The following is a 25,742-nucleotide window of genomic DNA, read 5'->3' as shown; positions in this document are numbered from 1 at the left end:
CTGGAGCTGTGCCTTGAGTTCTCCCACCATACCTCATAGAAACATCATTGTTGGCATGTCTGTCTCCTTACCAGATTTCAGCCTCTTGGTAACAAGGCCCCCTTCCCCAGCACCTAGCACAGTGCCGTGAGGCCACTCACTCCACTGGGACCAAAAGCATTCTTGCTTCAGTCCCTGTTCCTCTGATCCCTGAGCCACCCTGGCCTAGAAGTGAACTATGTTGAACAAGAACCAGCCCAGGCTGTTCCAGGGTGGAGGGTAGCTTTCGAATGAGGTCACTGTGGCCATCAGAAAGAAAAGCCAGAGCAAAAGTAATTCTTTCAGAAGAGTTCTATTTTGGTTGTAATCTTAAGATGAAGCTCACTTGGATGTGCCTAATGCCCATGTCTCTCTGAATAGAAGAGAGGCAACCTTGGAACACCTATTTTGTGAGTTTCTAGACCAGTTCCCAGGGATGAGAACCACATTTTGATGCCCCTTAGAGTGCAAAGAATGGAATTTGACAAAAGCATGAAAGAGAATAATGAGGCTGGCATTACTTTTTTTCCAGGTCCTATATTTAATGCTTCTGTGCATTCGGACACACCATCAGTCATCCGGGGAGATCTGATCAAATTGTTCTGTATCATCACTGTCGAGGGAGCAGCACTGGATCCAGGTACCTCACTCATTCTCACCCCTTCACCATGTTGCTTTCTGTCAATGTTTCTCATACCGTCCGCACTGTGTTACACAGATGTAGGTTAGGGGTAGGATTATCTATTTATCCCCTAACTGCCTGGCTCAGTACTTTGTACTCATTAAGTGTTTAATAAATACTTGTTGAGTGGATGCATCTATCTGCTAGATGGTGTAGGAATGCATCCAGACATTTGAATCTGAGCTGTCAAGACAGTTGGTGGGTCACTTCCAGGCCTGTTTCAGGCTGATTCAAAACCCATTGGCAGAGTCTAGCTCCTTCTCTTGCGTCTTTCATTCATTTATTCATTCAGATATTTATTGAGTTCCTTTGGTATACAGGTGCTGCTCTAGATACTGGGAATAGAGGAGTGAACAAAATGCCCGAAGTCTGTCCTTATGGAGCATGGCAACCTAGATGGAGGACATGGGCAAGAAATAAAGTGCTCTATAATATCATAGCAATTAATGCTATGAAGACTTACAGAGCAGAGGAGTAGCTGGTGACCAGAGGGTGCTATTGTAGTTAGAATTCTTAGGAAATCATTATACATCTTTTCTTTGCAGGAAATATTAGCATCGCTGACAGGCTGCCTAAGAGTTGTGGGATGCATCAGTCTTACTCCTTTTCTGCTTAGCCCCATTCAGTGACCAGTTGATGTCCCTCTCTCACTCTTCCACCCTTAAGGCTTGAAAGAACATTAAATACACTCAGGGATCTCTGTTACTGAGCAGGACTGTACCCACCTCTGCCTTTTCCTAAAGAACTCATGAAGAACCTAATTCCCTATGGGCTTCCCTTTTCTCCTGCATGTTTTGACCCACAACACTCTGTATTGACCCACCCCATCACAAGTAGAGCCATGACTGCCGGCAGAAATCTGCACCTTGAAAAGGCCAAACTCTACAAAGGTCACAGGTTTCTATGTGGAGACTGCTGGAAGTGTGGCCCTGGGGAAGAAACTAAAATTAGCCTTCCATTCTGTGTGAAGGGGCAAGCTCTAAGCAAAGGGTGGTGGCCTGCAGTGAATCCAGTGAGCCCCTGAGCAGGGGACTGGGTAACACTAGCATCTGGAAGCAGAGACCTGGATGCCGCCACCATCCAGGTGGACATCTGGCTTCTGCAGGACTCCCAGTTGAATGTTCAGTTCAGCAAATATTTTCTATAAAGGACCTGGGTAGGAAATATGTTGGCCCTGTGGGCCAGATGGCCTCTGTGGCGACTATTCAACACTGTCATTGTAGTGTGAAAGAAGCCGTAGATAATAGTGTAAGCAAATGGGCATAGCTGTGTTCAGTGAAACTTTATTTACAAAAACAGGTGGTGGGCTGGACTTGGCCTGCAGGCTGCAGTTTACTGACCCCTGGACTAGTTGACTGATACCAAAATTGGCTGTAGTAGGGAAGCTGGACATGGTTGATCTTTAGAGGTAGGAAACAGAAGGAGAGTTTGTGGGAGATGTTAGAAAAGGAAAAGAAACAATCCCATCTGCATCCATGGAGTTGGTCAGCTCCATTCACCGGGGAAGAGGAATGAGAAGCCACTCCTGTACCTGAGATGGGGAAGATTGAGGACAGAAAGCAGGATTCAGAAGAGAAAATGAAGCTAAAAGTAGAAGAGACTACCAGGGAAAAGGGAGGAAAATCCTTTTCAAAAGTTGGAAAAATGTAATACCATGTTTGCCCTTAAAGCTCATTTATGATACATACAAAAATAAATCCTTTAAATGCTCTTTCTCAGTAAATTAATAGGTCACCAGTTGTGCCCTTAATGTAAAAGTCTTTTCCTCCAATGTAATTAATTGCAAAAGCTATAGGTAGCTGTTATCTTTCAGATTACAATTTTGCAGAAGTTTGCACTCTTGGACAGTGTGGGTGGAAGATTCTGAATTATTAAACACAAGTTGTAATTTAGTTTTTCCTCACACATGCTGTGGGCTGTGAGGGAATGCTCTTTTGTGAAGGACACGTTGCATAAGTGATTTGTGGCCCAAGGTGCTCTGTGCCGAGCCGGGGTGGGGACAGCGGACTGTGGCCCTTCTGAGGCGGTATCTTAGGTCAGGTTCTCCCCAAGCAAAGACAGACAAGCATGTGAGTGGTGGATTGAGGGAGTGCTCTCAGGAGAACACACTGAGGGAGGCAGGGACTTGAGATAGAGCTGGAGAAGAAGGCTGAGGTCGAGGCATGAACTCGGAGCAAGTCCACCTCCCCACGGGGAACTCTGGAGCATGAGTGTACTGCAGAGTAGGCCCACCAGAGGGAAGGGGACTGGGCTTTTCTGTCCCTTCACGAGTCAGTCATTGTCCACAGGCTGAGTGGCCAAGGAGTGAGAGTGTTTCACCACCTCCAGGTGGTGGCTTCTGTCAGCCTAAGCCCGGCCTCTGGAGAGGAAAGGGTACGGGTGTGTGAGTTTTAACAGCCAGCACCTGCAGCAGCCAGAGGCTCAGCCTGCCAGCTGGTGTGGACCGGCCACCAACGGCATTTGCTGCAGCTGGTAATGCCCTTCCCCTTAGCAGGTCTGTGTGTAGGAGCATGTGTGTTGTACTGTGGAGGTAATGTTCATGGTGACCAACTTTTATTGAGCACTTAGTGTGTTCCAGGTGCTGTTCTAAGCATTTTAATAAATGTAGTTAATTTAACCCTGGGTGCTGTCATTCTCATTTTGCAGATGTGGATACTAAGTCTCAGTGAACTTGGGGAACTCGCCCAGGTCACATGGTTCATTAGTGCTGGTGCTGGGATGCTAGCCCAGGCAGCCTGGCCCTGGAGCCTGGCTCCCATACCGTAAGGCACAGTGGGGACCAGGGCTTAAAGTCTGGGAACCTGGTTTGGCTTTTTGCCTTCAGCAACCACCCAGCACCTGCAGGTGACAGCAGCACTGAGTTAAGAGTTTTCATTGAAGACAAGAGAGTGATGCGGGTGTCCACTCTGCCCTTGGCACTGTGAGAGCCTCAGGCTGTTTATGGCACGCCCTCTGCCCCCAGGGAGGTGGTGGTTTCCTTGGAGAGATACTGGGAACAACCACAAAAAAAGTTATGCTCAAGTGCCACAGTAGGTCAATGGGAGAAAAAGAGAAGATATTACATGTTTAGAGTGAGCTAAAAAGGAATTATCATTTGGATAATTTCATAGAAATTCTTGCTTTTAGTTCTGCTTACTTTTTTAATATGTAAGCATCTGAACATAATTTATTTGCCTTATAATGTGCTTTTTGAGGCTATCAGTGTGTTTTTACTAAATGAATAAATGTTATCTCTTGTTCAGCAAAAATTGTTATTTGACATTTATACAAAATCCTTTCTCAAGTGGATTTAAGAGAAAACAGTGTTGTGGCTGTTGTCTTTTGTTGCTGGATGAATCTCAGAGCCGACACAGCTGATAATGGTTGGTACCAGTCAAGGGAAGAGGTCAAGGGCTTATGATGTGTGCTCTGTTTTCACATTCCATGAGAATTACCACTTGTGCCAAAGTCTTCTTTCTCTTATGCCCATATTAATTTATTTGAGGCTGTTAGAACCTTAATTTTGCAGAGTACTTTACGATTCAGCATTACTCTCTGGGACTGTTAAACTGTGTTCCATTTTCTCAGCTTGACATTTTTTTTCCTCTTGTTTTGAACTTAAGCACTTCTGCAAGGAAAGAAAAACCGTAGTGTACAATAAAACCTAAACTGTTTACAGCTCTAAATTTGGTGCGATTCATTTTATGTACATTTTGTTCCATATGACTTTAGTGTCCTTCCAGTCTTGGGTTCTTCTGCCTGAAATGTCAAAGGAGCTGGCTTTCTTTGGGAGACAGAGCCTGCAGTGTCCCCGCATACCAGTTTTCAGATCAGTGTTCTCTGTGGGAGAGTTTTTGACCCTGACTCTTCTTCCTGTGGCCCCTGAGTCTGGGTGGCAGCAGTGCAGTGGTTAAGAAGCTGGGCTCTGGAGCTGTACTCCCTGGGTTAAGCTGCATACTCTGCTACCTGCTGGCTACATGACCTTGAGCAGGTATATAGTCTGGCAATAATGACAGAATAAAAGTATGATAGTGCCTTCCTCATAGGGCTGCTGTGAGGATTCAGTGAGGCCGAAGGCATGTAGTGCTGTGCTTGCCGTACGGAGTAAGGGCCGCATACATGGATGGTGGCCATACGTGTGACTTCTGCCCATTGCACTGACCCCAGGGTTTTGGCTTGGTAATCCACAGATGACATGGCCTTTGATGTGTCCTGGTTTGCGGTGCACTCCTTTGGCCTGGACAAGGCTCCTGTGCTCCTGTCTTCCCTGGATCGGAAGGGCATCGTGACCACCTCCCGGAGGGACTGGAAGAGCGACCTCAGCCTGGAGCGCGTGAGTGTGCTGGAATTCTTGCTGCAAGTGCATGGCTCCGAGGACCAGGACTTTGGCAACTACTACTGTTCCGTGACTCCATGGGTGAAGTCACCAACAGGTTCCTGGCAGAAGGAGGCAGAGATCCACTCCAAGCCTGTTTTTATAACTGTGAAAATGGATGGTAAGAATGTCACCCAAATTTCTCAGTGTTTGGGAATGTCTTCTTTCTGTGCCAGGCTGTAGCTGACAGAACCCAGGTGGCCACAGTTTGAGGAATGTGCCGTAGCACGTCCTGCTTTCTTTCTAGACCTGGCCTGAGTCTGCACCCAGAAGGAGCCCCAGCAGCCCTTGCTGTTTCCCCAGCTGTGCTATTATGTGCTGGTGGCACCATTGAGAAATGATTTTCAAGACTTACTAGAAAAATTTTCAAGGCGTTGCCTCTTCTATACATTTATAGAAACTCGCTTTATTGTGTCCGAGGGTTGGCACGGATTCTGCCAGGCACAGGCAGAGAGCAGCCTTGAGAGAGAGGGTTCAGGTCGATAGGGGAGCTGTAGCTTAGGGATCTGCTACTCTCACTACCACTGGTTTTGCTTCTTAAAGAAGAGAGGCTCACGGCTGGGCGCAGTGGCTCACGCCTGTCACCCCGGTACTCTGGGAGGCTGAGGCGGGCAAGATCATGAGGTCAGGAGTTTGAGACCAGCCTGGCCCACATAGTGAAACCCCATCTCTACTAAAAATACAAAAAAAAAAAAAATTAGCCTTGGTGTGGTGGTGGGTGCCTGTAATCCCAGCTACTCAGGAGGCTGAAGCAGGAGAATTGCTTGAACCCAGGAGGCGGAAGTTGCAGTGAGCCGAGATCGCACCATTGCACTCCAGCCCAGGCGACAGTCCAATACTCCGCATCAAAAAAAAAAAAAAAAAGAGAGAGAGAGACTCCTCCCGCAGTCACTGGCACAGAGCGGACACTTCACAGAGCCCCAAGATGGGAGGATGAGCTCCCAGCCTCACTGGACCACAACAAACACCAGGGTCGACCTAACTAGACAGTCAGAGCTTTGTTCCCTGAGCATCCCAGAATGGGGACAGTTGTTCCTTGGTTTACAACAAACATGTCTCCTTTGTGGAAAATTTCAGAAAGTACATGTTAGTTGAAATAACTCCATAAAGAGAATTAAAGTCCAGGGGCCTCCAAGGATGAATAGAAAGCTTTTGAGTAGAAACCTAGTGATTGGTCAGATGGAAATTAGAGCCCTTGCTCTTCCACAGACTACTTAGCCTTTCTGATCCATTTTCTCCGCAAAATGAGCTAATAGTCTTATGGGGCTATTTTGAAAATTAAACCTTAGCAAACATAAGGCACCTGGCCCAGTAGCAGCATCCACCCAAGGAGCATGGGTACTTATGGGAAGGGAAGGTGGGATTTCAAGGGTGGAATCTAAATGGTGTTTGTGCATTTCTGACACTTAAGTCATCTGTACCATATTTTGTATCTTAGGAATTCCTTGCTTGAAGTAACTCCGTATAAAAACCCAGATTTAACAAACAAGGGAGTAATTATTCACTTTGCTAGATAATTTACTATAGTGTTACTTAAAATAGCTCCCTTAGTACACTTCAGTTATTTGATGCATAGGATTGATTTATGCAGTTTTTTTAAGGATGCATCTGCTGCTGAATGTGCGATGCCCTTATACTGACTTTTAAAAATCAATCTTTTGCCAAAACCCTAAAAAGCAAGTTGACATTCAAAGGCATCGAGTGAAATCTTCTTTATGGTTTTTATTCTCCCCACAGAGCTGGGTGGGAAGACATTTGCTCATTTTTGTGACAGATAAGGCTGAGCTTCTCCTGTCTTCAGTCGTGTGCTAGGTGCTAGATGCAGGAGGAATGAGACCTTATCTCTAGGGGAGATCCTGCTCCAGTGGGGAAGGGAGGTGAGGGTGCCCCCAAAGCAGCCTCCCTCGCAGCACTGACCGGCTTCCCCTTTGATCTCTCCCTCCCAGTGCTGAACGCCTTCAAGTATCCCTTGCTGATCGGCATCGGTCTATCCACGGTCATCGGACTCCTGTCCTGTCTCATCGGGTACTGCAGCTCCCACTGGTGTTGTAAGAAGGAGGTTCAGGAGACACGGCGCGAGCGCCGCAGGCTCATGTCGATGGAGATGGACTAGGCTGGCCCGGGAGGGGAGTGACAGAGGGACGTTCTAGGAGCGATTGGGGCAAGAAGAGGACAGTGAGATTTTAAAACAAAGTGTGTTACACTAAAAACCAGTCCTCTCTAATCTCAGGTGGGACTTGGCGCTCTCTCTTTTCTGCATGTCAAGTTCTGAGCGCGGACATGTTTACCAGCACACGGCTCTTCTTCCCACGGCACTTTCTGATGTAACAATCGAGTGTGTGTTTTCCCAACTGCAGCTTTTTAATGGTTAACCTTCATCTAATTATTTTTCTCCCACTGGTTTATAGATCCTCTGACTTGTGTGTGTTTATAGCTTTTGTTTCGCGGGGTTGTGGTGAGGAAGGGGTGATGGCATGCAGAGTTCTTTATCTTCAGTGAGAATGTGCCTGCCCGCCTGAGAGCCAGCTTCCGCGTTGGAGGCTTGTGCTCAGAGGGCTGCTGAGCGCCACCCTCTACCGGGCTGACAGACAACACAGACCTGTGCTGAAGGCTAATTTGTGGCTTTTACGACCCTACCCCACCCCCTATTTTCAGGGGTTTAGACTACATTTGAAATCCAAACTTGGAGTATATAACTTCTTATCAAGCCCAAATGCTTTTTTTTTTTTTTTTTTTTTTGCTTCTCTGCCCCTTGTCCATTTCTTTTGTATTTGTTTTCTGTGAGAGCGCTGAAATGGCGGCCCTGGAATCTAGAATTTGGCTCTCCACTGAGCACCTTATCTTGCCACCTTAGCCTTAAGAATGAATATGAAGAAAAATACACAGCCACCTCTGTCCAGGGCAGTAAGAAGGGGGCTGCAAGGAAGGGGAGATTGGGGATAAGGAAAGGAACAGACACCTGCTCCAGTAGTTGTGAGGCCACTGTGCCTCAGGGGACCCCAGGAAGAGCAGAAGAGGGATCCCGCAAAGTTATTTTTTATGTAGCTGGAGCCGGGAGGGTCAGAGTGGTGCCAGGTGCAAATTAGACTAAAGAAGCCACCACTACTCCTCTGTCTTGCCCATTGTGGGAGGCAAAGGCCTTGGTCACCAAGAGACTTGCAGGGGGACCCACAGATACGCCATGTCCTTCACACGCTGCTTGGGCTCCTTAACCTGAAGGCATATTGCTACTTGTGAGACTGACTGACTTCAAGGAATCAGAAATTACCTAGAAGCACCATGTATTTTCTATGACCTTTTCAGTCCATCAGGTCTTTTGAAGGTCCACTGCAGGGGGTTAGTGAGAAAGGGTATACTTTGTGGTATGTTTGCTTTCCTAATAGGGACACGAAGGAAACCTAGCAATTTGCTGTCATGTGAACGGCCTATAGAGCAGAGTCAAGAGCGGTCTGCTTTGCCCGACTGCTCCCATCAGGAATAGGAGAGTAGACAGAAAGAGATCTTCCACATCCCAGGCTTCTGCTGCTGCTTTAAAAGCTCTCCCCTCGGAGCCTCCTGCTCCCTGAAGCGTCTCGCCCCCCGTACAGCACTGGCCTTTCGGAAGCATCCCAGTGGAGTTTTCTGAGGCTTGCTGGTGACTCATGCCCTAATTGCAATCCTCTGCTTTCATCCTGGCTCTGAAGGATCTAACACTGCTCTCTCTTCCAAAGGGGAAAAAAAGATTCATTTGTTTTGAGCAATAAACTAATACAAAATGATGGCCATTCATGTGCAGCTCTTTGTCACCGTGGGCCGGGAGCTGCGCTCCTCCTGGCTCACCTTTTCCCCCTGCTTCCCAATGCCCAGTCGCCCTGGAGGCAGATTCCCATTGAGTTTTCCCCCGCCAAGGGGACCCTGCACGGGATAGAAACATTAGATTCTGCATTGACAGTAGCCTTTCCTTGGCCCGGGCTTGTGGTGGGAAGACGGGCAACAGGTATACCCCACCAGGGCCTGAGTGACTAGAGGAAGAGGGTGAGGCCTTGTTGGCACTAGATTTGGGTATTTTCTGCATGTTATATCCTAACTGCTATTTCAGAAGAGGCAGCTTGTAGGTGATTGTACAGGTGGGAATTAAAGAGAGAACAAATATATAAACAGGTGCTGTATTAGTAACAGCCAGTGCCCTTTCAGCCCTTGCATCTATTAAAGGGAGATTCAGGATTTTATTGGCACAGGCCCTTCTTAGTAGGAAGAAAGGGTGCTTAGCTTTGGACATGACCGGGTGTGTGTAAAACCATGGACTGAGTCACAGCAGACACTCGATGGTGGTAAATGTGACAGGTGCTTACACACTGTACCTTTTCCTTTCATACTGATGCTGCAGTTCAGGGCTGGAGTTGTTAAGGCATTGACCTCCACCCACCTGCCCCATGTCCATTGGGCTACCCAAGCTTCATGTCACCTGGGGGCTGGGAGGAAGGGGCAAGAAATCCCAGGGCATTGTATCAAGGACCTAGTTCCTTCTAGGGATATAAATTTGCCAGGAATGTGTATTTTTAATGTGGTGAGATGCACTCTTTTGTTGTACCAAATAGGGCTCCCCCCCCCAACCCCTGCGACAAGTGCTCTTCTAGAAGAGGTTCCTACCAGCAGCACTGGTGTGAATGAAAGAGGGACCCAGCCGCGTCTCACGGGTGGAATTGCACTTCTTAACAAAAAGGAACTTTATAAAAGTTTGGGTTTTTTTTTTCCTAATCATAAAAATAGCCCCAGAAAGAGCCTAAGCTATGTTCAGATAGAAGCCTCGAAATTCCTGTACTTTGTTTACTTTATGATGTTTACATACACCTTTCACTTTGAAAAAAAAGAAAAATGCAAATCAACTTTTTAACAACTTTTCAGATTTTTCATGGGACAGTAGAACTCTGACTCACCAACTGGGCTAAATTTTAATTTAAAAATGTATGTATTTGAGTGTCTTTCCCCACCTCACCCCCACCATCTGAGGGGCTCCCTGAGATCTTGGTAGAGGAGGCCCCTCCTGCCCAGACCTTCGTCTGTTTCCCCGGTGGCCCTTGCTTCTTGCTTTGCAGACTGCCTGCAGCCATGATTTTGTCACTGACATCTGTGAGCCAAAGACTGAGCCTTTTTGGCAGGAATAATAAGCAATACTACACAACTTGCTACTTTCAGAAAACTTTTTTTTAGCTTCACCGATGACAACAGAGGAAGAAGGGAACTGGGATTTGGGTAAGTTCTCCTCCACTGTTTGACCAAATTCTCAGTGATAAATACGTGTGCAGATCCCTAGAAGAAAAAACGTTGACTTTCTTTTTAAGTGTGGCACATAAGGATCTGCAGAATTTTCCGTAGACAAAGAAAGGATCTTGTGTATTTTTGTCCATATCCAATGTTATATGAACTAATTGTATTGTTTTATACTGTGACCACAAATATTATGCAATGCACCATTTGTTTTTTATTTCATTAAAGGAAGTTTAATTTAAATTGAAGTTGTGTGAGGAGCTTGATATTGGCCTCTGTTATCCTTTCATATCTTCAGCATGAGGGATTGTGACTGGATTCCAGCAGGAACTTTAGCACCTTCTAATCTCTTTGAATCCTGCAAAAGCACTGCAGATTTTCACTGATGATAAGAGAAGAAACGGATTTGATGGGATCAGTGTTGAAGTTCCCACCAGGTGGAAAGGTGAGGGCTAGGATCCTGTTGTTTACAGAAGGCCTTCTGCTCTTTCAGGGAATTCCCATGACCTTACAGGAGTCCTCTCAGGAAAGAGAGAAGTTAGATATTGTTCCTCTTTGCCGTTGAGGAAACACCAAAGTTCTGTGACGATGTCGTGACTGGAACAGAGTGGTTTTTCTGACTCATGATGCAGTCTGGGGCCAAATCAGTCCAGAAGGTAGCAACCCCTGTAATAGAAAAACAATCCTCTTCCCTAGGCCGCTGGCGGCAGCAGGCCTGGGCAGGAGTGAATACCGAGAACCCAACTCCCTGTGGGACCCTGGAACAGCTGCATGCCCTTGGCTGGCCTCCGCCATTCAGTCTCCTGTTGGCCTCATTTGTGTTCTCTCTGTCTTTTGTGTCCTGTCCAGGGACCAACTTCATGTTGTGGAGTTATTCAAGGGCTGGGTTCGTGTCCCAGTCACTAACATTACCCAATGACTGGCACTCTTCCAGGCCTGTAGAAGGTACTTGCACTTTGTAAATGCACAGTTAATGCTCTGCTCTAGGAAATGAGCCATCATTGCATGCTTCTTAGCGAACCGGGAGGGTTCCACTCATGTCACAGTGGTGACACAGTCAGAGCTGGTCGTTAGCAATCCTCTACCTAGTTGTGAACCCATTCCTGCCTAACATTTAATTTAAATTTCAAATTTAAATTAATAACATTAAACTAAATTAAAAACAAAACAGAAACTTACTTGCATACTTATTGTGTGCCCAGGCATTGTGCTAAGCACAGCTGCTGCCGACTTGTCTGTAGGCCTTGGCACATAGTGTCTGCTTGCCTAGAAACTTCTTTCTATCCAGCCTTCTTTCCTCCTAACTTGCACTTCTCTTTCAGGACCCAGGGGTCATCTTCTCCCTCTTTAGGCAAAATGAAGGTCCCTTGACAGATGGTCTGATAGTCTGAAAATGATGGGAGGATAGGAACCATTCACTGCTGTGACTTCAGTACCAAATTGTGAATTGGACTCTTACAATGTGCCATGCACTAACACAAGTACCTCATAGATGTGATTGCAATCTTAAGTGACCCAAAGGGGTTTACAGCAGAAGCACTCTGGCCTGTTCTTCACAAAACTGGATCATTCAAATAATACCACTCATTTCCTGTAACCCGTAGACCAGTGTGCATGACACACTTTTAAAATAAAAGTTTTAGTATTATTTAGGTATGGCAGGGCCAACAGATCAGGAGACAATTACCATAGAAAAGGCAGTTTGTTATATTCATAGAGCCCAAGAGGAGGGACATACCACACCATGGGAGGCCACACAGGGAAGCACCAGGGTCAAGGCACAGGGGAAACATGGGCATGGAGCTTTATTGTGGGTTTTTGCAGGAAGGAATAGGTGAGGCAGAGTAGGCAGGCTTAGGATTGGCTAGGTTGAATAATTCCAGCAAGCTCTAGGACACAGGGGTTGTCCCTAGTTGTCTGGTACCCAATCCTGGGTGATTAGGGAAAGGGAGTAGTGGTCCTTAGTGCAAAAACTCAGTGGAGGAGGTTGTGGAGTGTAGGCTCTGGATTGGTTGGTTTGCATATGAAAGGCTTCTCTCAGGAGAGTCCTTAACTAGCTCTAAGAATTGGCTAGCCCTGGAAGGGGCAGTCTCTCCAGGATTAGCAAGACCCCAGATGTTAAAACATCAATAAACACAAAATAAAAAGAGGTAATTAATGCATACACTCATTGCTTAGGGCTTGTAGACTACTGAGTCTTGTAGACACCTGGGTGGCTCAGCTCCACCCAGAGAAGTGATGCTCACCTGAGTCCACCCTGTTCTGTGCATTCTCCAACCTACTTGTGCCAACAGTACTGGTTACTATGATTATAATAAGTTTGTTGAATAGTATGTAAACCAGTGAAATATGAATGCCAACGGGCTGTTCAAAAGTGCTGTTGGTAAAACTGGATGTCCACATACAAAAGAATGAAGCTGGACCCTTACCTTACACCATCTCCAGAAATCAACTCAAAATGAATTAAAGACCTAAACATAAGACTTAAAACTATAAACTCCTAGAAGAAAACATAGGAGGAAAGCTATAATACTTTGGATTTGGCAATAATATCTTGGGTGTGACACCAAAAGCTCAAGCAACAAAATAAAAAAAAAAATAGACAAATGGGACTACACAAACATAATTTCTGCATGTCAAAGGAAAAAAACAAACAGAGTGAAAAGACAACCTACAAAATGGAAGAAAATATTTAAAAATCATATATCTGATAAGGGGCTAATATCCAGAATATGTAAGTAACTTTGTTGCACAATAAAAAGTAACCTGATTTTAAAATGGGCAAAGCATAAAAAGGAATGAAATAATGGCATTTGCAGCAACATGGATGGAATTGGAGACCATTATTCTGAGTGAAGTGACTCAGGAATGGAAAACCAAACATCGTATGTTCTCACTCATAAGTGGGAGCTAAGCTACGAGGACACAAAGGCATAAGAATGATACAATGGACTTTGGGGACTCAGAGGAAAGGGTAGGAGGGGGATGAGGGATAAAAGACTGCACATTGGGTACAGTGTACACTGCTCAGGTGATGAGTACACCAAAACCTCAGAAATCATCACTAGAGAACTAGTCGTGTAACCAAACACCACCTGTTCCCCACAAACATGTAAAAATTTAAAACAAAATGGGCAAAGGACTTGAATAAACAACTCTCCAAAGAAGATACACGAATGGAAAGCAAACATGAAAAGATGGTCAGCATCGCTAGTCATAGGAGAAGCGCTGATCAAAACTACAATGAGATATCAACTGATGTGCATTAGGGTAACCACTGTCAAAAGAATAGGAAATAACGTGTTACTGAGAATGTGGAGAAATTAGAACTCTTGTGCTCTATTGGTGGAGATGTAAGATGGTGCCACTGCAAAGGAGAGTAGCATGGAGGTTCCTCACAAAACTAAACAGAATTACCAAATGATCCAGCAGTTGCATTTCTGGGTATATATCCAAAAGAATTCAAAGCAGTATCTCAAAGAGGTATCTGCAAACCCATATTCATCACAACAGTATTCTCAGTAGCCAAAAGGTAGAGGTAACCAACCTCTTGTTGATGGCAACAGATGAATAAAGAAAATGTGGTATTTACTTACAATGGAATATCATGCAGCCTTAAACAAGGAAATTCTGTCATACATTACAACGTGGATGAACCTTGAGGACATAAGTGAAATAAACCAGTCACAAGGACAAATATGTATGATTCCACTCATGTAAAGTATCACAGAAGATAGAAAGGTAAGGTTGCCAAGAGCTGGGGGGAAGGGAAATTAGTGTATAGTGGGTATAGTGTTGCAAGATGAAAAAGTTAGGGAGATCTATTGCCCAACAATGTGAATATACTTTACTAAACTGTACATTTAAAAGGTTAAGATGGTAAGTTTAATGTTATGCATTTTACCACAATTTTAAAAAGTAAGAAGTATCAATAAAAACATGAATTCTCTGAAAAAAACTCAATAAAAGCAAATTGCTTTTTTAAAAAAAAAATGCTATCAATTTTGGTATGAGCAAAATAACTAAAAGATTGAGCAGGGTGGGGAGGATAACAGAAACATGGGAGGATTCTGTACTCCACTGGCTTCACAGATGCTGAAGTTCTTACTCCATTTGAAAGAAATCGAACCTGAAATTTGTAGAGAAGACATTATAGGTTTGGTTTTTGCAAGAAAGTGGCCAGAGACTCCAGGCAGCAGACCCATATTCAACAGAAAGGCTTGGGCCTGTGTCAAAAGATTGGCGAACGAATGTGCATGTATATGTTGAGGTGGAAATAAAATGTCTAAGATCCATGGAAGCCTTTTTATGATTCCCATGTTTACCTGACATGTTCTCTTGATTGATCAACTAACAGCCCAAATTGTGTCAGATAAGAAAGTTTCTACTGTGATTGTTCCCATTTTTATAAATGAGGAAACTGAGACGTAAAGAAGTCAAGTGATTTGCTCAAGATTTGAACCCAAATCTTTCTGACTCCACAGTCTATGCATGTGCTAAATCGTTACACCAGCCTCACTGCCTGAATATGCCAGGCATTTGTTAAATATTTGTTGCACAGATAGAAAGATGAGTAAGAACTAACCCCTTCCTTTATGAAATTCGTGGTCTTAAAAGATAGGGAGGTGTATAAATAATTCATTTTATTACTATATAGTAAGTAAACTTACAGAAATTCACTGACATAGCACAAACCTTTCTTTGGATTTCTATCCAAAGTGTTAAGAAAGTTTTCACTTAGGAGATGCAAACCCAAATTTTAAAATTTTTAAATGAATAGGCATTTACCAGGTAGGAATGGGACAAGATGCTAAGCAAAGGGGATAGCATTTGCAAAGTTAAAGAAAGAAACAACGGTAAGGTACATTCGGAGAATATAAGTGATTCTGTATTCCTGAAGGTTGAAAGTTAAAGGACAGGGTGGTGAGAGTGTTCCCCAGGTTCAGCTCACAGAGATCATGTCAAGAAGTTTGGACCTGATCCTCTAGAGATCTTTTGGAGCCACTGAAAGAAAAATTTGGAAAGTGAATGGCTATGTTTGTATTTTAGATCACTCTGTCAGCAAAGTAGCAGTGAGAGACAAAGCTGGAAGACCAGAGGTGCTGCCTTAGTCCAGATGAAAGCTCAAGGCTCTCAATTGTTATGGCAAGTGGTAGAATTAATTCATAAAAGATTTTAAGGAGAACTGATAGGATTTCTTAACTGAATGTGATGCATGGAGGCCAGCCATGGGTCTGGGTCGATACTGGTGCATTCAACCATGATGGACAATACCAGTGAAGACAGAGAAAACAGTGATTTCAGCTTTAGACTCAAGTTTGAGTTTCCTGAGTAACCTTCAAGTGGAGATACTCAACACCAGCTAGATGGTCTGGAGCTTACGGGAGAACTTGGGGTTGGAGATCTACTTGAGATTGTCAATATAGAGATGGGGAATGAGATGCAGCAGGGTGAGGAAAGAAGGGCTGAAGACAGAACCTTGGAGAAGATTATAATGTCAGGTGGCCTGGAGAAGAGAAACCAGTGAGAAGCAGACTGAGAAAGAACTTCCAAAGGGGTAAGGGAAAATCCTGGAGAGAGTGGTGTCAGAGGAGGAAGGAAAGAATTGCAAGCAAGTTTGCCAATGGCCAGCCACACCTGATGCCACAGAAAGACCAGGGCAAGTGAGCAGTGTTCACCGTTGTGACCCAGGAAGTCTGTGTGAATCCATGCCCAGATTTCAGTGGGCTAAAGTGGCGGTCAGAATTAGGAAACCTGGTCAGAAGTTTGAAGAGGGGAGGGAAAAGGAGGTGATTTGGAACTAGAGTAAAAATTGACTATTTAGTAGAATAGGAGACACTTGAGCTTCTTTATGGGCTGAGTAAGCAATGGATGGGTGTCTGACCCCAAGGGGGTAGGAGGGATCTGGGGTCTAGGTAAAGGGAACTTCCTGTCTCCTCTCCTCCTTTCTGCCTGTCTCTAAGGCCTATTCTGATCCCCTCCCCTAAACTTTTTTTTAATCATAGCTTTTTGTCAACTGACCATAGGAAATTTAAGGAATAGCCCTTCCCAAAGAAGTGTTCACTTAGAAAATAGGAGATGGCCTAGGATCCCATCTGTTTCTCCTCTTTTGCCAGGAAGCTACACTCGCCCTGTTTTGCACCCCATGCTTCTTTGCCTCCTCCATAGAAACCTAGTTCATGCTTTCCTCACAGGTAGGAAGAGTCGTCATCCGCCTTGAAAACCTCTTCGGCACTGGTTAACTCATCAGCTCCTGGTGAAGCCGGGCCAGTGGGAAGGAAGAGCAAGAAGCCTGGGGAGTTGGGACCTGGGCTTCATCCTCCATCACTGGGGCCAAGTCACAGCTGGGCCTATGCCAGGCCTCAGTCTCTTCTTTTGTTATATGAGGGAGTTGACTGAGATCACTGTGCTCCCTTCTTGTAGTGTGACTGCTTGGTGTTATACACATGCAGAGGGGAGGCTCAACTGCAGGGCCTCCCTCACGTGGGCAAGTCCAGGCCCTGTGGAACAGTAATCAATGTGACCTGAATTCAAAGAGCTCAAGTGGGGAAAGGGGTAAAATAATGACCAGCCTCCTGCTGACCCCTTAGGGTTCTTTCCCCCTCCTCCAGCCATTCACTATCGTGCACTCTGCCTCCTGTAAATCATGAGTAGCTAGCTAGAAGGTTTGTTAGACAGAGCTCTGAACCAAAAGTGAAAAGGCACCCTTAGAATCCCATCATTTTCTAGCCATGATACTGATATACTCTGAGTCTGTTTTCTCATTTGTAAAATGGGATTAATAATACCTACCACATAGTGATAAGAGGTATTCTATAAGACTGTATATGTAATGTGCCTTGCACAGAGCCTGTCTAGTACTCACTCTCTCCCTCCATCTGAATCAGGAACTTCATTTTTACATTCCTTTCAAATGATACAATTGCAATGCAACAATTCCCCAGGTAAAAGAATAACTGTCTCTCTTGCTGGCTCTATTTTTTCCTTTTCTTCTTTTTTTTTTTTTTTTTCTTGACAACAGAAAGCTGCTTTTTCCCCCCAGAAAAGAGGCAACATCACCCTGTCAATGTTAAATTCTGGCAGAAATGAAGCCACTAAAATGGAAAGAGAAAAAAATATTTTGGCAACAGCCAGGAATGAGAAATTGCATAGCATTTACTGGGTTATATATATTCTATGGATACAGGATACTCTCTATTATTGGCAATGATTGTCTCTGTGGTCAATGCTTATTTCTGAAATAATTCTCTTTTCAGTGCACATGGTGGATTGATTGCACTGATGGCCTCAGTTTGTTTGTATTAATCTCTCCCTTTGCTCTATCACTTTGCAGTTCCCCTCCATAAAGAGGCAGAGTATATATTAACCCATCTCTTGCCTTTGGAGTTGGTCATGTGGCTTGCTTTGGCCCATGGGGTGTTAGTGGTCACGATGTAAATAGAAGCTTTAAAAAATGCTGTTGTATTTCCACTAGTTCTTTTGGACCCCTGACATTACCATGAAAATGTGCCAGTCCAGCCTGCCAGAGAGGTGTGAGAGACATGTGGAAGAGAACTGAGTCATCCAAGCCAAGGCCATCCTAGACCATCCAGCTCCTGTCAGCAGGACATAGCCCCATTGACAGAGCCACCCAGCTGACCCATAGGCTTGTTAACAGAAATAAATGTTTGCTGTTGCAAGCCATCAGAGTTTTCTGATTGTTACACAGCAGTAACTACTCCATTCACACACATTTGCTGAAAGCGTTGGTGCCTGGGGGTGACCCCCAACTTCTGCAACTGAAATGGTGAATAAATTCCTGTAATTTGAACCTCACTGATTTTATAGTTAGCAGCCTGGAGAGTTTGTTTGAAATCTCCATCCTAGGCAGACTGCCCTTTTATTGTTCCCTAAATACAACCTGCACATCCCTGCCTCTGCTTCTGCCTCTGTACGTTGTATTTGTCCACACTGAAATGTCCTTCCTTCTCCTCCCTGCCTATTTGCATCATACCAGATCTCCAAGGACATGACTTTAAAACCAGCCTTTTCTGATTGACTTCCTGCGACTGTTCCCTGCCTTTTCAGCCTATTAATTCAGGTTATTTCTTGCCTGAGCCATAGATTGGATACCAGACCCATGTTTGCCATATATGGCTGCTGTTTTTGTTTGTTTGTTTGTTTTATTTTTTTTATTTTATTTTTATTTTTATTTTTATTTTTTTTTTTTTTGAGACGGAGTCTCGCTCTGTCGCCCAGGCTGGAGTGCAGTGGCACGATCTCGGCTCACTGCAAGCTCCGCCTCCCGGGTTCACGCCATTCTCCTGCCTCAGCCTCCCGAGTAGCTGGGACTACAGGCGCCCACAACCGCGCCCGGCTAATTTTTTGTATTTTTAGTAGAGACGGGGTTTCACCGTGGTCTCGATCTCCTGACCTTGTGATCCGCCCGCCTCGGCCTCCCAAAGTGCTGGGATTACAGGCGTGAGCCACTGCACCCGGCCTGTTTGTTTGTTTTAATCTCAGCTGTTTATTAAACTAGATCCCAAGTTCCTGGAGGGCAGGGCCCTCTTACATCTCTTTTATCTCCCAAGCCTTGTATAGTATCTTGAAAAGGGAAGTACAGGGCCTTTCACTTAAGACTTTAATATTTGTAAGTTGACCATCACTGGGGGGCTAATTGTTACTTATCATTGCTAATGAATAAAACCAGAAGAATGGATGAGTGAATGGAGGGATGGATGGATAGATAGATAGAAGATAGATAGATAGATAGATAGATAGATAGATAGATAGATAGATAATGTTAGATGTTTCCAGATCTGAATTTGTAGAATGTACCCTGTTCTACTATAATTCTCACTAGGAAAATAAATTTTACTTTAAAATGCCACCTTTCCCCTGAAGATTTTACTGACCCCCCATTCATTCTCTCCAGATTAGATATGCCCTTTTCCTTTCCTGATATCCCTATGTGACAGTCAAGTTCTTACCTGCTCACCTCCACCATGCCACGTGGCACAAGCAGCAGCTCCTGGAGATCAAAGGCTGTAGCTTAATTATGTATGGATGTCCAGCACATGGTAGGGTACTTACTGCACAAGGAGTACTCAGTAATTATTTGATTATTTTATCTATCCTGCCTCTGTCTTTCTTTTAAATGCCCTACTTCAGCCCCTTATTATTGCTCATAGAGACAACTACAAAAACCTTGTAACTGACCTTCTTGCTTCTAGCCTCATCTCCCTTCTTCACCTTTCAACCTGTTAGCAATGCACACATACGGAATTCAACTTAAAAGGAAAATCCAACCAGGCTATACTCCCACTAAAAACCTTTATAGCTTCCCTCTTCTTCAAGGTATTAATAAAAACCAAGCTCTTAGGCTTGGCACGCAAAGCCCACTAAGATATGCCCATCCTACCTGTGTAGATCCTTCTTTCACAACAGCCTCAAACTTTATTCCAATAGGATAGTACAGCCTGTGTGTACTATTCATACTACACGGTTACTTCCCAACTGTACCTTGTCCCCTGCCTCTCTAGATAACTCACTGACTCACCTGGCCCAGCCCAATCCATCCTGACCTTCCCTCCTGCCCACCAATTTTCCCCACCCCCTGCAACAATCAGTGTTCCACTGATTGTTGACACATTGCGTTGTGATTATCTGATTTAAGTGAAAGCTTCCTGAGAACTCTAGCACTAGTGTAGTATTAAATTAGCCTAGGTTCAGGACCAACTGTTGAATTTAGACACTCCTCTGCCATCCTTGGTACCTGGGTTCACATCTGAGTAACTGCCCATTAGTGTAACTGCCCAATGGGTTCTCTCTGCCTGCTGCCCAGATAGAACAGATTTATCAAGACAGGAGAATTGCAGTAGAGAAAGAGTTTAATTCACACAGAACCAGCTAAATGGGAAACCAGAGTTTTATTACTCAAATCAGTCTCCCCGAAAATTCAGAGACTGGAGTTATTAAGGATAATTTGGCAGGCCAGGGAGTGGGGAGTGCTGATTGGTCAGGTAGGAGAGGAAATCACAGGGGATCGAAGGGGGTTCTTCTTGCAGTCTTCCATCCCTGAGTGGGATCAAAGAGCTGTTGGAGCCAGATCACCAACCTGGATGGTGCCAGCTGGTGCATCAGAATGCAGGGTCTGAAAAATACCTTGAGCACCAATTTAGGTTTTGCAATAGTGATGTTTAGGAACAACTGAGGAGGTTGGAATTGCGTGGCCTCTGGCTGCATGACTCCTAAATCATAATTTCTAATCTTGTGGCTAATTTGTTAGTCTTACTAAGGAAGTCTGCTCCCCAGGCAAGAAGGGGGTTTGTTTCCAGAAAGGGCTGTTACCCTCTTTGTTTCAAGATTTAACTGTAAGCTACATTCCTCCCAAAGTTAGTTCGGCCTACAACCAGGAATGAACAAGGGCAGCTTGGAGGTTAGAAGCAAGATGGAGTTGGTTAGGTCGGATCCCTTTCACTGTCATAACTTTCTCACTGTTACGATTTTTGCAAAGGCAGCTTCGTAGGGCAGATGAAGATAAACTTAAATGTCTCATGATGGTAGCTAATATTCATTGAGCACTTACTATGTACCAGATATTGTTCTAAGTGCTTTAAATAAATTAGCTCATTTGGCATTCACAGTAATCTTATGGGGTACATACTATTAGTATCCTCATTTTAGCAATGAGGGTTAGGAAAGGTTAATTAAGTTTTCTAAGATTACACAGCTACTAAAACTAGAATCTGCATGCAAACCCAGGCAGCCTGACTCTAGAGCCTGTAACCTTCAGCACCACCTCGTGTTGCCCCACGTTCATGTTTTCCAGGGGCCCTCTCCCATTTCTCAGTCGTTTCCTCTCCCAAGAGCGGAGGAGAAGGAAAGGCCAAGAAGACAACATTTCTCATGGCTTTTTAATGTATTCAGTTTACCTGAATTCTCTCATCATTACTAAATGACACATACTGAGCCAGGTTGAGGCCTATCTTTTCTTAGTTTTATCTGTATCTGTTTACTTAACCACGAAGATAACTTTTTTACTCCCAAATTTGAGTGATTAGTAAAGAGCTGTATAATGTAACCAGTTTTGCTTTTCGCAAGCCATCTCTGTTTCTCAGTGGGCTGAAAACCACACTATTGCTTCCTCTTTACTTTGCAGTGAGAGCACAGCATTTGTCACTCAACCTCTGAATGTTAGTGACACTGCTGGGACGGGAAAGGACTGTGCTGGCCTCAATGGCAGGCTTCTCATATGTGGCATCTTTCTTTCTCTTTCTGAGTAAGTTTCATAATCCTTTATGTTTCTCTTGTCACAGGAGGTAGTCAACTCAGGGTGCTGGGTGATGGAACAGGACAATTTGGTCTCTGCAGGAACAATTATGCCATATATTTCTGATGTTAGCAATGATTTTTGACTTATTGATGACAGTTCTTGGCTTACCTAGACATCCTTGAGTTCCAGGGAGGTGCAATGCTTGGTTGAGTCCCATGCACGTGATTCCATTGTTTTGTACATTTGTGTGTGTTGCCAGATCTATCAGTTTTGCTTGGCCCTGTCTTTACTCATCTTCCTGGGCTGATCATCCCAAGAGACAATAAAAAAGCCTTGTGTCAGGCTGGGCGCAGTGGTTCACGCCTGTAATCCCAGCACTTTGGGTGGATCACGAGGTCAGGAGTTCCAAGACCAGCCTGGCCAAGGTGATGAAACCCCGTCTCTACTAAAAGCACAAAAATTAGCCAGGCGCAGTGGCAGGCGCCTGTAATCCCAGCCACTCAGGAGGCTGAGGCAAGAGAATCGCTTGAACTCAGAGGGCGGAGGTTGCAGTGAGCTGAGATCAGGCCACTGCACTCCAGCCTGGGCAAGAGCGAGACCCTGTCTCAAAGAAAAAAAAAAAAAGAAAAGCTTTGTGTCTCAAACTGAGAGGAGACTTTAAGGTTTGTCTGATATTAAGGCTTGATGGAATAAATATGCCTTGCAGATATGACTGGATGGAAAGAAAGGTTATGAAAGTACTTAGTAGTTTTAGACTATGCTAAAAGAAGGTTCTAGATTTCATCTGTGAGTGGAAGTGGAAATTGACTACTGAGAGACTGAGAAATGGGCAGGAAGATTCACTTGGCTCTGCTGAGGGCCATGCAGAGGGGCTTGCCTGATCTAGGGGCATTTATGTGTGTTAGAATAGGATGGAAGAAGAGAAAATTTGGAGGTAGAAGGGAGAATCAGATGAGTTGAGCAGGTAATGGAATAGTTTCAAACCAGATAGCAGGTACTTTTTAATGCTACAGTTTTCATTAACATCTGGTAAAGAGAATAGACCCCATCTCAGAATAATGTGTAAAATGCATGAAGTAAAGTGCATAGAATTATAGAGGAAATCAATCACATTGAAATACAGGTATCAAAATATTTTAAATACGTTGTAATGCAATAATTTATTTGCTTCTTATTTATGGATTACATAATAAGATCTACAGGTAGGTCTGTTAACCACCAAACTTCAAAGTAATGATGAGTATAAATAACATTTCAATATATCTTAAGTAGTTGTAATGTGATATGAAGATATCTGTGGTTGTCTACGTTCGTAACTGAAGAAAATACTAAATTTCCATTAGAGGTAAAAATGAAAATAAAGGTGTAAGATTATTTTTCAGCCTGGTTTATGGACCCTTTAATCCTACATGTGGACCCAGTTAAGAACTCTTGCTTTATAGCTGGGCATGGTGGCGCACACCTGTGGCCCTAGCTACTTGGGAGGCTGAGGTGGGAGAATCACTTGAACCTGGGAGGTGGAGGTTGCAGTGAGCCGAGACTGAGCCACTGCACTCCAGCCTGGGTGACAGAGTGAGATTCCATCTTAAAAAAACAAAAACAAAAGCAAAAAAAACTTCTTGCTTTAGAGAGACTGGATGGAGCTAGTGCAGGGACCCGAATGGCTGGGATGATTGGGGAAGTAAACCAAGCTGTATTTGGTGTGACCAGGACTATGGTTGAAGAATTAAAAGAAAAGAATACAGCATTCAGCACAAAGAGGTTGCTTCATAAACATTGATTGAGTTGATTGTGCTCTTGTCTCTAGGTACATATGATAGTGTGAGGTAAGAGTCAGTCCTAGGGCCTGCAGGAGAAGTTGCCAGGACCGCTTGCTGGGTGATGGATGCCTGCCAGACTGACTTGGCGGGTGTTGATGGATAGGTGCACTGGTGGGATCCTTTGGGGGCTGGTGTGTTTCTGTTTTTTGGTTAAGTTGTCTGAGTGTGATTCTCAAGTGTATGTGCTTTGTGTATTTGAACTCTTATGTTTGCTACATATATAGGAGGAAACTGGGTTTACATTGTGCAATAATTCATAGAATTGCAAATTCTGTCTCTTTTTTTTGGTAAGCAGGCTAGAAGGCCTGGGGGAAGGAAAGTAGTAATCAAGGCTCAAAAAGGGGAAGCTGGAAGCTTTTCCTTAACCCATTTAAACAATTACCTAAACTGGGTTATAGATTTACTTCTTCTAAATTCTGACTCATCCCAAGCACTAATTTTGTGTAGAAGCACAGTTTCTATGTGAAGAATACATAAATCAGGAAGTTACTTGAAAAAGCTTTGGAAGTCTGCTGTTTGTCATTACAAATATAGAGGGGAAATGAAAGAAATTATTTAAATAATGATCAATTGATCAATTACATTGGTTAGCAAATGTATACTTTGTCCCAATTTTTTTTCAATAAATATAAGGACTGAACAATCCTGATAGAAAGTGGTGCCATATGAGATTAATGTCATGGGTAAATGAGTTCTCGGAGTTAGCAGTTAGCTTTGTCTGCCTGTCTATTTCCCCCACCCTAACTAGCTGCCCTACAAATAATGGCCATTAACGTGGCAGGGTTTGGGGGAAGGGCTATTGTCTGTCTTACTGAGATTGCATTCATGAAAAATAAAACAGATTCCACTTAGTATGGATGGAAGCTGTCTCAGCCTCCAAGCATATAGGGTTTTTGAATGTGTAAAGAGAAGGAAGCTGCTTGTTATGTTGGCTATTCCTGAGGTAGGTTTTGTATAAGGTAGCGTTATTTGAAACTGCTCTTTTTTTGGTATCAAAAATGGTCAAGTATGGGCCGTTTTATAAGGTTCAACCTAATTGTTTTCATTCAAATAATACTGCAGTGGTAAATTTGACAATTCAAGTGATATTTTTAAAGAAAGTCAATACCATCGAGGAATTTTTAGTGTTTTGAAAGCATGATTGCAATGTCAGTATGTCAGTGCCAAGCTTTGTACTCATCAGCCTACAAGAATATGAGCTGTTATTCAAAAGTGGCTAACCCTCTGCCCATTGAAAGAGAAAGCAAGAGGGCAGTCCTCACAGGTGTTTTTCGGAGGGTGGATGATACATACTTGAAAAAACTCAAGAGAGAATATATTTATAATAAGATCCCTAAGCTTATGCCCCAGTGCATAGCCATTTGAGTTGATCTCTGCCAGTCATGCCTTCCACCTGAAAAATACCTTTGAAGTCTCCACACTATTTCTTTCAGTTTTCTGAGAAAGTAGTATGTCTTAGACTGTTTGGGGTGTTGTGGCAAAAGTACCATAAACTGGGAGGCTTATAAACAACAGAAATTTAGTTCTGGAGGCTGGGAAGTCTAAGATCAAGGCACTGGCAGTTTGGTGTCAGTGAGGGTCTGTTCCTCACAGCGCCTTCTAACTGTGTCCTCACGTTGCAGAAGGGGCTAGCGAGCTTCCTGGACTCTTTTATAAGGGCACTAATCCCATTCATGACAGCAGAGCCCTCATGACCTAACCGCTTCCTAAATGCCTCACCTCGTAATACCTTCACCTTGGGAATTTGGTTTCTGCATATGAGTTTTAGGAAGACACAGACATTGATACTATAACACAGCTCCCTCCCCGTCATCCCTCTACTAAGACATTACTTCATTCATCCGCCTTGCTGGCTTCACCCATTCTCCATCCCACCCCTTCCTACCGCTCCTCACCTAGCTACTCTCTCTAGCTGCCATCCTGGTCTTCATTTTTCCCTCTCCATGAAACTCCTGGAGGTAGGTTACACTTTCTGCAGTTACTTCTTACCCTGAAAACTGCTGCTTCCACTCTATTGAAATCCCTTTGACAAAGATCTTCATGGACATCCTCCTCATCGAGCTAACAAGACTGTCCTCTGCCTTCAGAGTCCCCAACCTCTTGGCAGCCTTTGGCAGTGCTGACAAGCCCTTTCCTCTTAGAATGTTCTTCTTCCCTTGGTTTCCAAGCCGCTGTGTCCTAGTTGCCTTCCATCTAACTCTTCCCTCTGTAGGTATTGTTCCTCATCCCATCCCCTAAAGAGATTCCGTAGTAATCTCTCCTTAGCCCTCTTCCTTCTGTTCCCCAACACTTCCCAACATTTGTATATAACTGGCCTAATCGACGTCTAACAGCTCAGAACTCTCCCTAGTTACAAACAGACATTTA

The 25,742-nt window shown here is 44.1% G+C and overlaps 2 protein-coding genes across 3 annotated transcripts in view; both read left to right on the top strand.

The window, feature by feature from the left end:
* LOC105479109 (prostaglandin F2 receptor inhibitor) overlaps positions 1-10,549 on the top strand; it is a 78,064-nt gene extending 67,515 nt beyond the window's left edge. Inside the window, exons 7-9 of the mRNA XM_011736925.3 lie at positions 551-658; positions 4,870-5,175; positions 7,001-10,549. Of these exons, the coding sequence (XP_011735227.2) occupies positions 551-658; positions 4,870-5,175; positions 7,001-7,167 (581 nt within the window). The 3' untranslated portion in view covers positions 7,168-10,549. The remainder of the gene's footprint in view (positions 1-550; positions 659-4,869; positions 5,176-7,000) is intronic.
* Positions 10,550-21,351: 10,802 nt separating this feature from the next.
* The window catches only part of LOC105479107 (CD101 molecule), a 36,194-nt gene continuing 31,803 nt past the window's right edge, over positions 21,352-25,742 (top strand). The window contains exon 1 of one of the 2 annotated variants that reach the window (XM_011736924.3): positions 21,352-21,561. In XM_011736924.3, the coding sequence (XP_011735226.2) occupies positions 21,474-21,561 (88 nt within the window). In that variant the 5' untranslated portion in view covers positions 21,352-21,473. The remainder of the gene's footprint in view (positions 21,562-25,742) is intronic. The other variant, XM_071096478.1, reaches the window with a different exon arrangement.

This window comes from Macaca nemestrina, chromosome 1 (assembly GCF_043159975.1).
Source record: "Macaca nemestrina isolate mMacNem1 chromosome 1, mMacNem.hap1, whole genome shotgun sequence".
Taxonomy (NCBI): Eukaryota; Metazoa; Chordata; class Mammalia; order Primates; family Cercopithecidae; genus Macaca; species Macaca nemestrina.
The sequence above is the reverse complement of the archived record's forward strand: the minus strand, read 5'-3'. Positions and strand labels throughout refer to the sequence as shown.